The 13,592-nt window shown below is 39.8% G+C and overlaps 1 protein-coding gene across 2 annotated transcripts in view; it reads right to left on the bottom strand.

Moving 5' to 3' along the window:
- The window catches only part of Kcnab1 (potassium voltage-gated channel subfamily A regulatory beta subunit 1), a 418,900-nt gene that overhangs the window by 260,512 nt on the left and 144,796 nt on the right, over window positions 1-13,592 (bottom strand). The window contains exon 1 of one of the 2 annotated variants that reach the window (XM_023560240.2): window positions 1,126-2,250. The exons of the other annotated variant lie outside the window; for it this stretch is intronic. Within the exon in view, the coding sequence (XP_023416008.1) occupies window positions 1,126-1,346 (221 nt within the window). The 5' untranslated portion in view covers window positions 1,347-2,250. Of the gene's footprint in view, window positions 1-1,125; window positions 2,251-13,592 lie in introns of those variants that run through there. 2 annotated transcript variants of the gene reach the window in all.

The raw sequence follows: 13,592 nt of genomic DNA, 5'->3' as shown, positions 1-13,592 counted from the left end.
ATAAGGGTTTTCTTTCTCAGTGACTCAAAAATACATCAAGACAGCAGTGCTTTACTACTTGCCATGAAAAGCTTTCCTGTAACTCTGCAAAGAAACTTTTCAAGAACAACTTTTATAGAATAGGTTTAAATGATTATTTCAACAACCTCACATGGAAAGCACAGTCTTACGTGTGCATTATGTTAATTGCATTGAGTTCATCCTGCCCTTAAACCTGATTCCTAACAAAGATGAGAGGTAGTTAAATGTAAATAATTATCAAAACCATATCCACAACTTGGAGTAACAGAAATCTTCGAAAGATTTCTCTGTACCTTTTCTCCTCTATATTCAGTTTTAGAAACTAGAAGCACAGTAGTTTTAAAGAAACAAAGTCAAGAAAGATTGGTGCAAATCACAAATAATGAGTAGGCAGAAAACACATAATTGACTAATGAAATTATTCACTTACCAAATTTAAGCCATTCTCTGTTTTAAAAAATCAGCTATTACCCAGAAGATTTCCATCTTTCAAAAACAATACAGAGAAAGGAGCTTATAATTTTGAAAAACCTGGTGGTACTGTGACAATTTTTATTTCACACAGTAATCTACATTCACATATGGCAGTGTTCAGTCTAACTTATAGGTACTTCTACATCAAAACTTCCTTAAAAATCTTTGTGTTGGCTGCATTTGGTCTTTGGTCTTTCAAAAGATAAATAAAAGCACAGTACTAGATAAGCAACTATCTCTGATAGTATAATGGCAGAAGCTACATATGTATCCTAAAATAGAAAAAAATTGTTCCTAAAAATGCCTTGACCAAAATGCCAGTTTCCAGCAGTGTGTCTCTTTTAGCAGAGGGGAATTTCTGTAGCTCCTATAGTGTTCATAACACTTAAGTCTATACAAAATGGGCCACAATTTATAAAACTTACACACACACACACACACACACACACACACACACACCACTTTGAGCTTTTTCTGTCCTCCTAAAGAGCTATTTTAAAAACACCTGAGAATTCTAAATTAAGCAACCCACCATAAGTAAGTCACTTTTCAAAAGCGATGGACTGCCTCCCCCAGCTGTTCCTACACAGAACCCAGAAACCCCGGACAGAGGGAATCTCACATCCATACCTATATTTCATGCCAGTCTGCTTTGCGGTGGACTCTTTGAGAGAAATGTGATGCTGGGGGGTGAAGGTCCCCAGGCTGCGCGCGATGATAGCGACCGTGCGGAATTTGGCCCGGGCTGCGTTCACCACATTGGGGGCGGTGGAGCTCTGCTTGCTCAGAAGTCGGTCCTCACCATTCCGACTCTTCAGATTGTGCTCAGTGCAGGCTATGGAGACTTGCATTGCTTCCCCGGAAAGCGCACGGTCCCTCTCAGAACCCCACAGCACAGGCAGTCAGGAGAGGTTGAGCAGCTAGGGGGGTTCTGCTCTCTTCTGACCCCTCCTCGCTCCCCCTTCCTGGGGACACCGTCAGAGGAGTCCTGACCGCTGACTTCAGAGCCGGCCGAGTGGCAGGGGTGGCTGCGCTGCAGAACACTGTCCCCGGGACCCAGAGAAGTAAACAGCCAGCCCCGAAGTTGTCACAGCAGCTGGAGCGCGGATCAAGCTCCGAAAGCTTCCCCGGCAGTAATCTCGGCTGATTAAACAGCCCAGTCCATGTAGTCCGGAGGCTGTTCCAGCAGCCTAGAGCTGAGCATGCATGGTGACCGCGCACAGCCTTGCCGAGAGCCAGTCCGCGGCGCCGGAATGCAGGCTCGCGCTGGGCGCTGGCTCAGATCAACGCAGGCATACCGCAGGATGCGCCGCCAGCATCCTCTGGACCACGGCAGGGCGCGCGGCTGGCGCGGAGCATCCCAGCTAGCAGCTGACGGGAAGCCGTCCCCGCGGACCGCTGGTTTCGCGTGCTCCCGCCGGCAGCTCCCTCCCTCCCCCGCTCCGGGAGGACGCGGAGGCGCCTCAGGACCCCTCCCCACTCATTCTCCGGAGAAACCCCGGCTCGCTGAGCCCTCGCGGACTGGCGTTTGCAGCTTCATGGAGGAGCGGGCAGGTCCCTTTAAGCAGCTCCTCGCCTTTGTGTGCGATGGGAGGGCGAAGATCACTTTCACCACACTCCTGCTGTGACCCAATCTAGAGGGGGCTCTGCCCGGGCAGACCGAATCCTGCGGCAGCACAACAGTTGGAACTTGGGGGAGGCAGAGAGGGGGTGCTGCTGCCGAGGAACACGCCAGTGAACTAACACGTGAATACTCTGTCACTGGCTTGCTAAAACACTACTGGAAATCCCTGCTCTTAGCTTGGCACGATTCATTTCCCCTCTGCGCGTCGTTTCTTAAGCAGATAAGTTTGAGATTACCTGAACCAACACAGTGCGGACTTTTTGGAGTTAAGTCTGTTAACTTACAACAAAATGTGTTCTGAATATCAGAGGAGGCACTGGGACGCCAACAGAGCACCAGTCAAGAGGGGCTGTGCTAGGTGAGCAGCAGGTGGCAATGCCACACTCAAAGGTCCAGGAGACTGGCAGGAGCCACACGCACACCTGCTGATCATCTGTCCCCAGCTGGTAAGGAGAGAAATCAGCAAGACCTCCCTGAGGGCTCTGAACTCACATCAGGCAGGAACACTGGTTAGCATGAGGTGCAAAGCAACCGCCTGTAAGTGAAGCACAAGTGGCTAATGATTTACTTCTCCGTTTGAAATGCATGAAAAGCAACCCCATCTCATAGATTTATTTACAGTAAAATTATGGCTTCTACAAAATCAGCTTTCTAAACATGATTCTCCATAGACACTAACGTCAAGCAAAAAGCAACAGCACTTAAGCCGACTGTATTTGTGAAAATCATTTCTGTAGCTCACAGGAGAGGTAAATATGGAGAGAAGAAACTGTGCCCCTTCTCAAAGAAAAAACCAATCTGAGGGGGAAAGAGGAAGCATTCAGTGTTAAGGGGGCTAATCAACAGTGTTGGGAGGCACATTTGCACGTGTCTAAGTGAGTGCTGCAGATACCAATTCACCAGAGAGGTGCAGGGAAGGGATTACAGAAGCCTGGAGAACTTTCTTCTTTTCATTTGTTCTCTGTACTTTTACTGAGGCCCTATTACGCACCTGACTCTGCTTGTTGCTGGGACCCAAAGATGGCTGAGACTGGTTGGGTCTTGAAGGAGCTCAGAGGAAACCAGGCCACCATCCTAGGAGTGAGGGTTGGCCTGGGGAATGAAGAGTGAGTCAGCTTTGGACAGCAGATACGGAGGGAGGCAGGCAGGTTTGGGGAGGATACACACACTGGCTGTGATCATGATTTAAATTTTTTTTGACTGACCACTTCCCAACTGAATAAAATTATAAGAATTAAATTAGAATATGCACCCATGTTGAATCTATTCCCGTACATGAATATAACACTTTGTAGCCTATAGGTAAGATTTAAACCCCATTATGGAATTTCAACCTGTACCTTCCATACCCTTCTGAATCTTCTCTTAAAAAAATAATTATGTTGCCTAATGTTCAATAATTGGGAAGTAACTTTAGGATGGGTGAGGGTGGTAAAATGGGCAAATGGTCCAAAAACCCCTCCTCTGTACCCTTGGCTCCAAAAGGAACATTGAAAACATATTTTTATTCCCTGGAATAAACAACAGTGGGCAGAGAGGAAGCAGATCGTGGGAGCCTTTATTTTTGCACACTAAGTCGGCTCATCAGAGATGATCAATATGAATCGGGAAAGAAGTCAAAATGAGAATAGGAAGAAGTGGGAGGAATCAGAAGGAACAGCTCAAAAAAGGGAAAAGATACAGCAGGCTGGGAGGCAAGACAGAGCGAGGTGAGAACGTCCTCCGGGCAGAGGGGTCAGGAGCCAGCAGCCTCTGCTTGGCAGCAGCTGAAACGGAAGAAACATGGAGGTGGCTAAAGGCTGGGCTAAAAGCACTGCCAAGTCTGCAGAGAGACAGAGAACTTTGAAGGGAGGGCAGGTCCAGACACTGCCAGCCTAAGTGGCTTTCAGATTTGCCAACCAACTAGCAGAGCAATGACTGAATGTGCACCCAAGACCAGAACAGGGACTAGGTTACCAGAATAAAGCATGCAAGGCAGAGCACTTCTGAGTCACCCGGAGTTCCCTACAGGACCCTGCTGAGTGCATCGTACATGGCAGGCCCTCACGCTATAAATAAGTGAGAGATGGAGATATGGAAACAAAAGAGGAAAGGGGAAGAGAGGAAAGAATGTAGCTGGATAGAAGACTATAGTGGAATACGGAAGAGACTGTATTCTTGGATGAATTCAATCCCCTAAAAACAAACCCAGAGAAAAAATCCTGTGCATTCCACTTTAAATGAAACTGCTTACTTCAAAGGAGTGAAGAACTGCCCCACATTCATGTCTGTGCCTCCTGTGTGTGGACAAGTGTCCCAGCCTTCAGGACATGCCTCAAAGAGCATCAAAGAACTGAAGCCAGAGGATGCTTACAGTGCAAGTCTCTTTCCTGCTGCCTGCAGTGCTCCTCTTCAGATCTGATGCCACATGGGCATTCTGACGGCAGCCAGCAGCTCGGTGACTTCCCCCAGCCGTGTTCACCCTTTCCACCATTACTGGTGCAAACAGGAGCCTAAAAATTAGGTAACAGTTGGCTCTGAGGATGCTCATTCCTGACGAGTTTGTGCGAACAGGCCACATGCTAATTAAGCTGGGGAAATGAAACTTGAAATATGTACCCTTTTTATTACACTGTAAGAGCTGGAGAAGTGCTCACTATTATTTCAGATTTGCATAAGACTCACCATATAGAGAGATGGAGCTGTAACTGTAGACACAAGTATGTGTATGGACTGGATTGTGTTCCAGCTATAATGTGTTGAAGCCAGCATGCTCGGAATGTGACCATACTGGGTCTTCACAGAGGTGGCAGAGATAAAATGAAGTCAAAAGGGTGAGCCCTAACCTAATATGCTTCCTGCCTTTATAAGAGGTCAAAACCCAGACATGTGGGCATGCAGAGAAAGTTGCCATCTCCAACCCAAGAGAGACTGTTTATAAAAAGCCAACACCTTAATCTCAAATGTACAGCACTGCAAGAAAATAAATTTGTTTTTTAAGACACAGAGTCTGAGTTACTCCGTTGTAGCAGCCCTAACAAAGTAATACAGAGACAGGTACAATTTGTTTTAGCTTTAATTTTTTATGTTAGTGGCCATAAGACACTATCGGAGCTCACTAAAAAAGATGCTTGTAAAACTCATGATTCAATCATGATAGATATCACTACTTGATATGCTACTTGATACATTCTAAAGCTGATATTACAAATGTGCCCCAAAAGTTTCCAAATACAAATACATTTACTCTTCTCCGTAAAGTCAGAACATGGCTATATAGTGACTTTTGATAGAAGTGGTTTTCAAACTCTGAATTTCCCTTTGTGGTTAGTCATCTCCTTATTCCACCATTTTGCCTTTGAAGGGCTTTTTCATGTTGCTTGGCCAGGAATCAGTACTCTCAGGGGTGTTGGGAGTGGGCAGAGTCCTGAGCCACCAGAGTGAGGCCTGGATTCTAGACGCAGCTCTGCCTCCTCACCTGTAACCTCACCAAGCCACTACAGCTCTCAAGGTCTCCTTTCTGTCAAGGGAATACAATTAATTTCTAAGATAAACCCTTGTTCTGTAGATGGCATGAAGCATACAAGGAGCGATCAAAATATATAGTAAATGCGAAAAATTTATCACAGTAAAAGTCATATTGTGGTTAATTCCCCTTAAAATACTCACTTATCCCATCATTCTTGCATCTTTGTGGATGCCTTTATAAAGTATGACAAAAAATATGGCGAATGCTGCATCCAAGTGCCAATCTAATGGAAATTCAAGCTCATAAAAACATTACAGTGTGTCCTCATCCACCTTTTTCACCAGATCAGGCACAATGTGACTTCTAACTTTTCCCTAAAGTCATAATGACCACGAGAGGTAAGTGTTCTGAATTGATTCAAGACATCAGGGTATCCATGACAGTCCAGCTAAAGATACTCATGGAGGAGGACTTCCAAAACTACTTCAGACAATGGCAAGAATGACTGAATAAGTGTGTTTGCAGCAAAACAGAGTACTTTGAGGTTAGCAATGTGACTTTCACTATAATAATTTTAAAATGTTAAGTATTTTTGTATTTTTGATCATACCTCATATATTAAAGAGATGTAAAGTTGCAACATTGCACAGAGTAAAATTATCATTTACTCCTCAAGTTTTCACTTACCACTGGTTCCTATTCATTACTTGACATTGTAAATTCTTTGGAATTTACATCCACCACATTGGGTCACAGTGACAGTGCCAGGAGCAGATCGCAGCATATATAGCCTGCATCCCAATGCCTTTTCGTCTCATGCTCATCATAAAGCTTTCCTGGGACCTTGGAGAGCTTTGGGGTACATTTTGTTACAGGTAAAAGCAAATCCTAGCTCTTCTTTTCTACTTTTTTTGTGGCCACTGAGCAGGATGCTAACCTTCCTGGGCCTCTGTGTTCTCATAGAGATAAAATGGTGCAAGAAAGTGGCTCTCTAGAGAAGAGACTATCATCACGAGCTCATTCTACAGACAAGGAGATATGAAATGCAGAGAAGTTAAACACCTTTCCCAGCATGCCAAAGGCAGAACTAGAACTTAGCAAGGTCCACCTCAAGCCTCCAGGACTTGGTTCTTAATCCCTCTGCATACAGCTTCTCACTGGAAGATCTGTGAGAAGGGCTTCAAATGGTGCTATTTTATAAATACAGTTTAAAAAGAAACCTTATTATGAGTGATAGAAAGAAATTCAGTGTAAAAAGTACAAATTTCAAAACAGTTAAATCATACATACTTTATAATTTTGTATATATTTTTACCAATTTTTCAATACATCACTATTCTCTAGTCCTACTGTTTAAAAAAATCTCAATTATGTTACCTAGCAAATTTCTAACTGATTCAATTTCTTACTATTAGAGTCAAAAGCATTTTTCTACAAAGTCCTTTTAGTACTTATGATTTATTTTCCATTTGGAAACCACAGCCAGCAGGGGCCAGGAAACATTCAATTATGCATCCAGACAAAACCGGATTTATCCAAAATAGAAAAGAATCTGTTAATACTGGAAGAATTTTAAACATGCAAGTATACAGATGGCAGGCCACTTTATGTGTCTATCATTTGCGATTAAAAGAACTGTTAGGGTGAGAATTTGCTGAATATCAGAAACCCTTAAAATGTTTAAAAAATAAAGTACTATACTCTAATAAAATGAAACAGACCATTAAAATTAAAACGGGCCCACATTTATATAGGTACAGTTTTTGGAATAGCAGAGAAAATAAAATTGAAAAGCCAAACTGGAAATCCTCAGAGCTGTGCTGAATAGATGAAACTTCCAAGTTTTGCCTCCCCTGCCCCTCTGGAAGAACACGTCACCAGGAAACGTGGAAGAGAGACATAACACAGCAGCCCTCACTCGCTAATCACGTTCAGGACCAAAATACAGTTCATCAAAGACTACGATAGCTTTCAATAGACATTTAAACTGTGTCAACTGTTACCAATATGATTTCCTGAATTTGAAAATTCTGACATATCAGAAATACCCACAGATCTCCCGTAAGTATTCACCACTTTTTACATTCAAAGCAAAGTGCTGCTGTGTTATAGGAAATAGGTGTGGAAAATAGGAAATTCACAGTTCAGCTGATTTTACTCAAGTTTCTTCATGGTAGTTAATTTCTCATAAATTTTTCTGTAACATATAACTGAAAGAAAATGGAGATTCATGGTTTGTTTGGCTTTTGCAAGCATTATTTATCTTCCTAAATACTAGCTATTACTGTAATTTTTGTCATAGTGTTAATATTAGGATAAGATGGTTAGAAGTATTAGCTGTATCTGTGGATAAAAATTTTTCCCAGAATTAACTCACAGAGATTGTGCTTTCAAAGATAATTAAAATTATTAAAGCAACCAAAAGCTACTATTATTTCATGGACTAGTAACATTCTTAGAAATGTAGCCAGTTAATTGTGCAATGCTTTCTTACCCTTTAAATATCTTATTGTCAATTAATAAAGTCTTCATAAACATAGACTCCCCTAAAAACTGTCACTTTTTTACATATATAAAAAAGAGGGCAATAAAGCATTTAAAATGTTCTTAAAACTGTATGCGTTCAGAATTTTGAAACAGGAGTTATTGACATCCATATCTTTCCACACAGTTAAACTTCTTTTTGCTGACACAGCATTTTAAAATCATGCTCAGCATTTGTCTCTAGATTCTTTGAGCCCTACTCTGGATTTTTTTGTTTTTGTTTTTGGTTTTTTGTCTTTTTCCTTTTTATCGGTACTGGGGATTGAACTCACGACTGCTTGCTTGCAAGGCAGGCACTTATGCCGCTGAGCTAAATCCCCAGCCCCTCTACTCTGGATTTTTGAGGCACTGGCAACTGCACCAGGATGGCCACCTGGTCAGCAGTTATTAAAAATTATTTCACAATTTCAGCAAAGGGAAGAGCATATGTTTCAAAGAATTGATGAGCTATAATTTATGAGAGAGTGTATGACAAATTCCCTTGTCATAGAAATTTAAATCTAAAATAGAACAAATGGAATGAATTAAGGAAGGGAAGAAGAAATGTTTTGGAGCAACTATGTTCTAGGCATTGTAATGTGTTTCTACATTCAGTACCATAGTCTAGAGGAAGGGAAAAAAAAAAAAAAAACAAGATTTGTTAATCATGTAAATTAGCTGGACTCAAAAGTATGTATTCTATAACTGAGGTTACATAAACATTCACCTCTACTCTTGCAAAGCTAATTTTTTATTTAGAGAATAAAGGCAAAACAAAAAAGAATAGAAATAATACAGACTTCAAAAAACATAACAGTAAGGAATAGTCAAAAATAACAGTAAAAAATCACAAGTTGTTAAATTGTATATTGTTATCTTAGAAGTAGTTGTTCAACTTACAAAATCAAAGCATAAAAATGGGCAGACAAACAATGACAGTGCAAATTATTCTGTTTGATGAACTAATAAAAATTTAGTAGTATGGTTATCCTATCTTACAAAATTAAACATACATATAGTTATATCCTTTAGAGCACTTTCTTTCCCTTTTATTATTACAATATCTATTATATATTTTGGGTCTTATTACTCATTCAGGTTTTTATTGTTATTTTTTATATTAAAGAGACAATATGATATTTACAAATGTGAGTCCGATTTATTTTACTTATGAGGATAGTCTTAAGTTGCCTTCATTTATCTACAGAATCCTCAAGATCATCCTTTCTAATAGCAGACCAATATTCTATTGTATAAAAATACCATATCTTTTTCATCCATTCTGAAGTTGATGGGTATTTTGGTTGTTTCCAAGATTTAGCTACTACAAATTGTGCTGCTATAAACGTGGGTGCACGTATATAGCTGTGACATGACCTTTTCAATTTTTCTGGGAAATTCTCAGGAGGGGAATAGCTAGAATGAATGGATCTTCCAATCCTAGTTTTTTGAGAAATCTTCATACTGATTTCCATAGTGGCTGCACCAGTCTGCACTCCCACCAACAGTGGAGAAGTGTTCCTTTTTCTTAGAGCCCCGTCAATATTTGCTATTGTTGATTTCTTGGTGGCAACCATTCTTTCCAGAGTGAGAAGAAATCTCACTGCTGTTTTAATTTGCATTTCTTGAATGACTAGTGATGGTGAACATTTCTTTATGTATTTATTTGCCATTTGTATTTTTCATCTGAAAAGTGTGTGTTCATCTCAGATGCTCATTTTTGGAGAGGGTCTTTGAATTTGGGGAGCTTGATGTTTTTCAATGCTTTATATGTTCTGGATGTAAGTTCTTTGTCTGAGGGACTACTGGCTAAATGCTTTCCCCTTCTAAGGGTTTTCTTTTCACTCTGTTGGTAATTTCTTTTGAAGTGCAGAAATTTTTCAATAATACGAGGTCCAAGTTGTTGATTCCTTGAAGTACTTCCTGTGTGGTTTGCATTTTGCTCATAAACTCTTTGCCTATCCCTACGTCTCCAAGACTTCTACCTACTTCATCTTCCAGCAGATTTAGTGTTTCTGTTTTAATATTTAGATCCTTGATACATTTTGACTTTATTGCATGGTGATAAGCATGGGTCTAATTTCAGTCTTGGGCATGTGGAAAGCCAATTTTTCCAGCACCATTTATTAAAGAGACTGCTTTCTTCCAGTGAACATGCTTAGCCCCTTTGTCAAATATAAGGTGGCTAAGTGTCTTTGTAGTTGTGTTTGCTTGTTCTAATCTGTTTCATTGATCCTCAGGTCTATTTCTTTGCCAGTACTATGCTGATTTTTTCACTGTAGCTTTGTAGTATAATTTCAAGTCAGGAATTTAGATGCTTCCTGTCTTGCCCAGATTCTGTTGACCAGAATCACCTTTGCTATTCTAGGTCTCTTCTGTTTCCAATCTAGATCTGTAAGGTATGTTAATGGTATTTTGATTGGGATTGTACTAAATCTGTATGAGTTTTGGGAGTATGGCCATTTTCACAATGCTGGTTCTTCCTAATCAAGAGCAAGGGACATCCTTCCATTTTCTAATATCCTCTTCAATCTCCATTTTTAGTATACTTTTCAGCATGTATGTCCTTTACATTCTTGGTTAGGTTGATTCCTAAGTATTTCATTTTTTAAAATGCTATTGTAAAAGGCAGTATTTCTATTATTTCTTTCTCAGTTTTTTGTTTGTGTACAGGAATGCTATTGGTTTTTGAGTGTTGATTTTGTATCCAGCTATACAGCTGAATTTGTTTATTAACTCTAGTAATCTTTTAATGCAGTTTTTGGGGTCTTCTATGTAGAGTATCATGTCATCTGCAAATACTTGTTCCTTTCCAGTGTTTATTCCTTTTATTTCTCACTCTTGGCTGATTGCTCCAGCTAATATTTCCAGAAGTATATTGAATAGAAATGGTGGTAGTTCACCATTGTCTTGTTCTTGATTTTAGAGTGAAAGCTTTAAATTTTTCTCTATTTAGTATAATGTTGGCTGTTGGTTTGTCATAGATGGCCTTTATCAGATTGAGGTACATACCATCTATTCTGAGTTTCTATAGGGTTTTTTTTTTAATCACGAAAAGTGTTGGACTTTATCAGAACCTTTTTCTGTGTCTATTGAGATGATCATATGATTTTTGTTTTTGACTCTGTTGATGTGGCATATTACATTTATTGATTTGCATGTGTTAAACCATCTCTGCATTCCTGGGATAAAATCCACTTGGTCATGATGCATAATCTTCTTGAAGATGTGCTGCATTATATTTGCCAGTACTTCATTGAAAATCTTTGCATCAATGTTCATTAGTGAGATTGGCCTATAATACTTCTTTTTGGTTGGGTCTTTCTCTGGTTTTGGTATCAGAATAGCACTTGCCTCCAGGAATGAGTTAAGGAGGATTGCTTCCCTTTCAATTTCATTTAAGAGTTTGAGAAATATTGGCATTAAATCTTCTTTAAATTACTTGCAGAATTCAGCTGTGAATCCATCAGGTCATGGGATTTTTTTTGTTGCTGGTAAATTTTTAATCACGCTTTCAATTTCAATAGCTTATATTGGGTTATTCAAAATTGTTATGTAGTGGTTGATTGTTTGTGTCAACTTGAGACATTCAGAAAGTTAACTAAATGGGTTTAGCAACTTTACACTCAAGGGTGTAGAATAAGACCCACCCTAGGGTGGCTCACCTCCTGGAGGTATAAAAGGGAAGGATGAAGGACGAATGCATTCCATTCTGGGAGAAGCTCCGGTCTTCACCTTTGGTTTGGACCTAGTCTCCTGGCTGCCAGTGCAGACTCTTCAGCCTTTCATCATAGAGCCTTCCGCCTTCTGTCCCAGACCCATCAGCCTGCTGATGTGGACTTGCACAAGACACTAGGGTAAACCCCAGACCCTGGATTGAATCCTTTGGCCTTCAGTGTGTAGACACCCTCTGCACTGTTTTTTGTCATGGATATACCCCCAATCCTGAGAACACTGATCCAGGAAAGGTAAATACAAAGGAGAATGAGGACAGAAAACATGCAATATCAGGCACGGCACCAATAGACATAAAGCGATATCTCTGGAGCCTCATAGGTGAGTTCAAAAGTGAGGTATTTAATGAAATAAAGCAAGATATAAGTAGAATTCTTAGAGAAATGGCAAGCACTGCCCAAGAAAAAACAGATGGTGGAATGGAAGAACAGGAAAAAAGGGGAGAATTGTTTGATGGGGAAAATAGAGAAAACATAGAATATGTGAAGCAGGTTCAAAGAGATAACCAGGAAACTAAAAACTCTTGAAAGGTGGCATAACAGCTTGAAAAAAGCTAAGGATAGATTATCTGAACTGCAGGACAGATTTGTAAAGTGGGAGCATGAAATGAAAAACTTCTTAAAAATAACAAAGAAACAAAGCAATAATACAAAGGCTAGAAGATGATAAGAAGATCCGTAACTTAAGAATTAAGAACATAAAAGAAGAGGTAGGGACACAAACAAATGAACTACAAAAGCTATTCACAGAAATAATCCAAGAGAATTTCCCTAATTTAGCAAAAGTTAAAGATACTCATGTATGAGGCATACAGGACCCCAGCCACCTACAACCCAAACAGAGCTACACCCAGGCATATAAAAATCAAAATTCCAGAAGTCCAATATAAGAACAGAATATTAAAATCCATCAAAGAAAAGAATCAGATCACTTACAAGGGAACACCCATCAGAACTACAGCAGACTTCTCAGCACAAACCATCAAATCACGAAAAGCATGGGGGGAAATAATTCAAGCTTTGAAAGATAATAACCTCCAGCCAAGATTGATATATCCTGCACAACTGTCCCTGGAAATTGATGGAAAAACAAGGTGCTTCCAGGGTAAAGAGGAACTAGGGGAATTTGCAACCACTAGTTTAACTCTACAGAGAATACTGCAGGATATTCTAAAAAAGAAAAATACCAAGATTCCAGATACAGTGGCAGAGAGGCCACAATGAATGAAGCAGAAAGTGAAATGAAGAAGACAAACTGACAACTAATGACAGAAAAAGAGCTCACCAAAAACGAGGCAGAGAAGGTTAGATGGTAGGAACAGCTATTTTGGAGAAAACGAGACATCATAATAGCTAGTGCTGGTTTAATATCATCTTGTTTTGAAGTCCCATCAAGCTTTTGTTTTTCTGTCTCTATAGGTCTTAACATGTTATATCATATTGGATTTTATTATATGTGATAATATAAACAAAAAATTTTATAGACAAGGAGATTATGCAGAAACCATTTTCTGTTAGTTGATTCTAAATACCTTGTAATAATGTCATTCCCTTGAATGGTTTTACATTGTTTTGGTATGTTTGATGCTACAACATAGGAAGTTATACTCAAAGATTTCAAGGAAAGAGACAATATGGTAACTACTTTTATGTTGGGATTATCTTGTGGTGAAACACTATTTTGCTTAAATGTTTATGTTTTGACCTGCACTATTTTGCTGTTATGCCCTCTTTTATCTCAATCTCCATTTTATTATTTACTTTTTTA

The sequence above is a fragment of the Cavia porcellus genome, unplaced genomic scaffold, assembly GCF_034190915.1.
Source record: "Cavia porcellus strain 051 isolate PalLab524CR breed Dunkin Hartley unplaced genomic scaffold, mCavPor4.1 scaffold_5, whole genome shotgun sequence".
Taxonomy (NCBI): Eukaryota; Metazoa; Chordata; class Mammalia; order Rodentia; family Caviidae; genus Cavia; species Cavia porcellus.
This window is presented reverse-complemented; position numbering and strand designations above follow the sequence as displayed.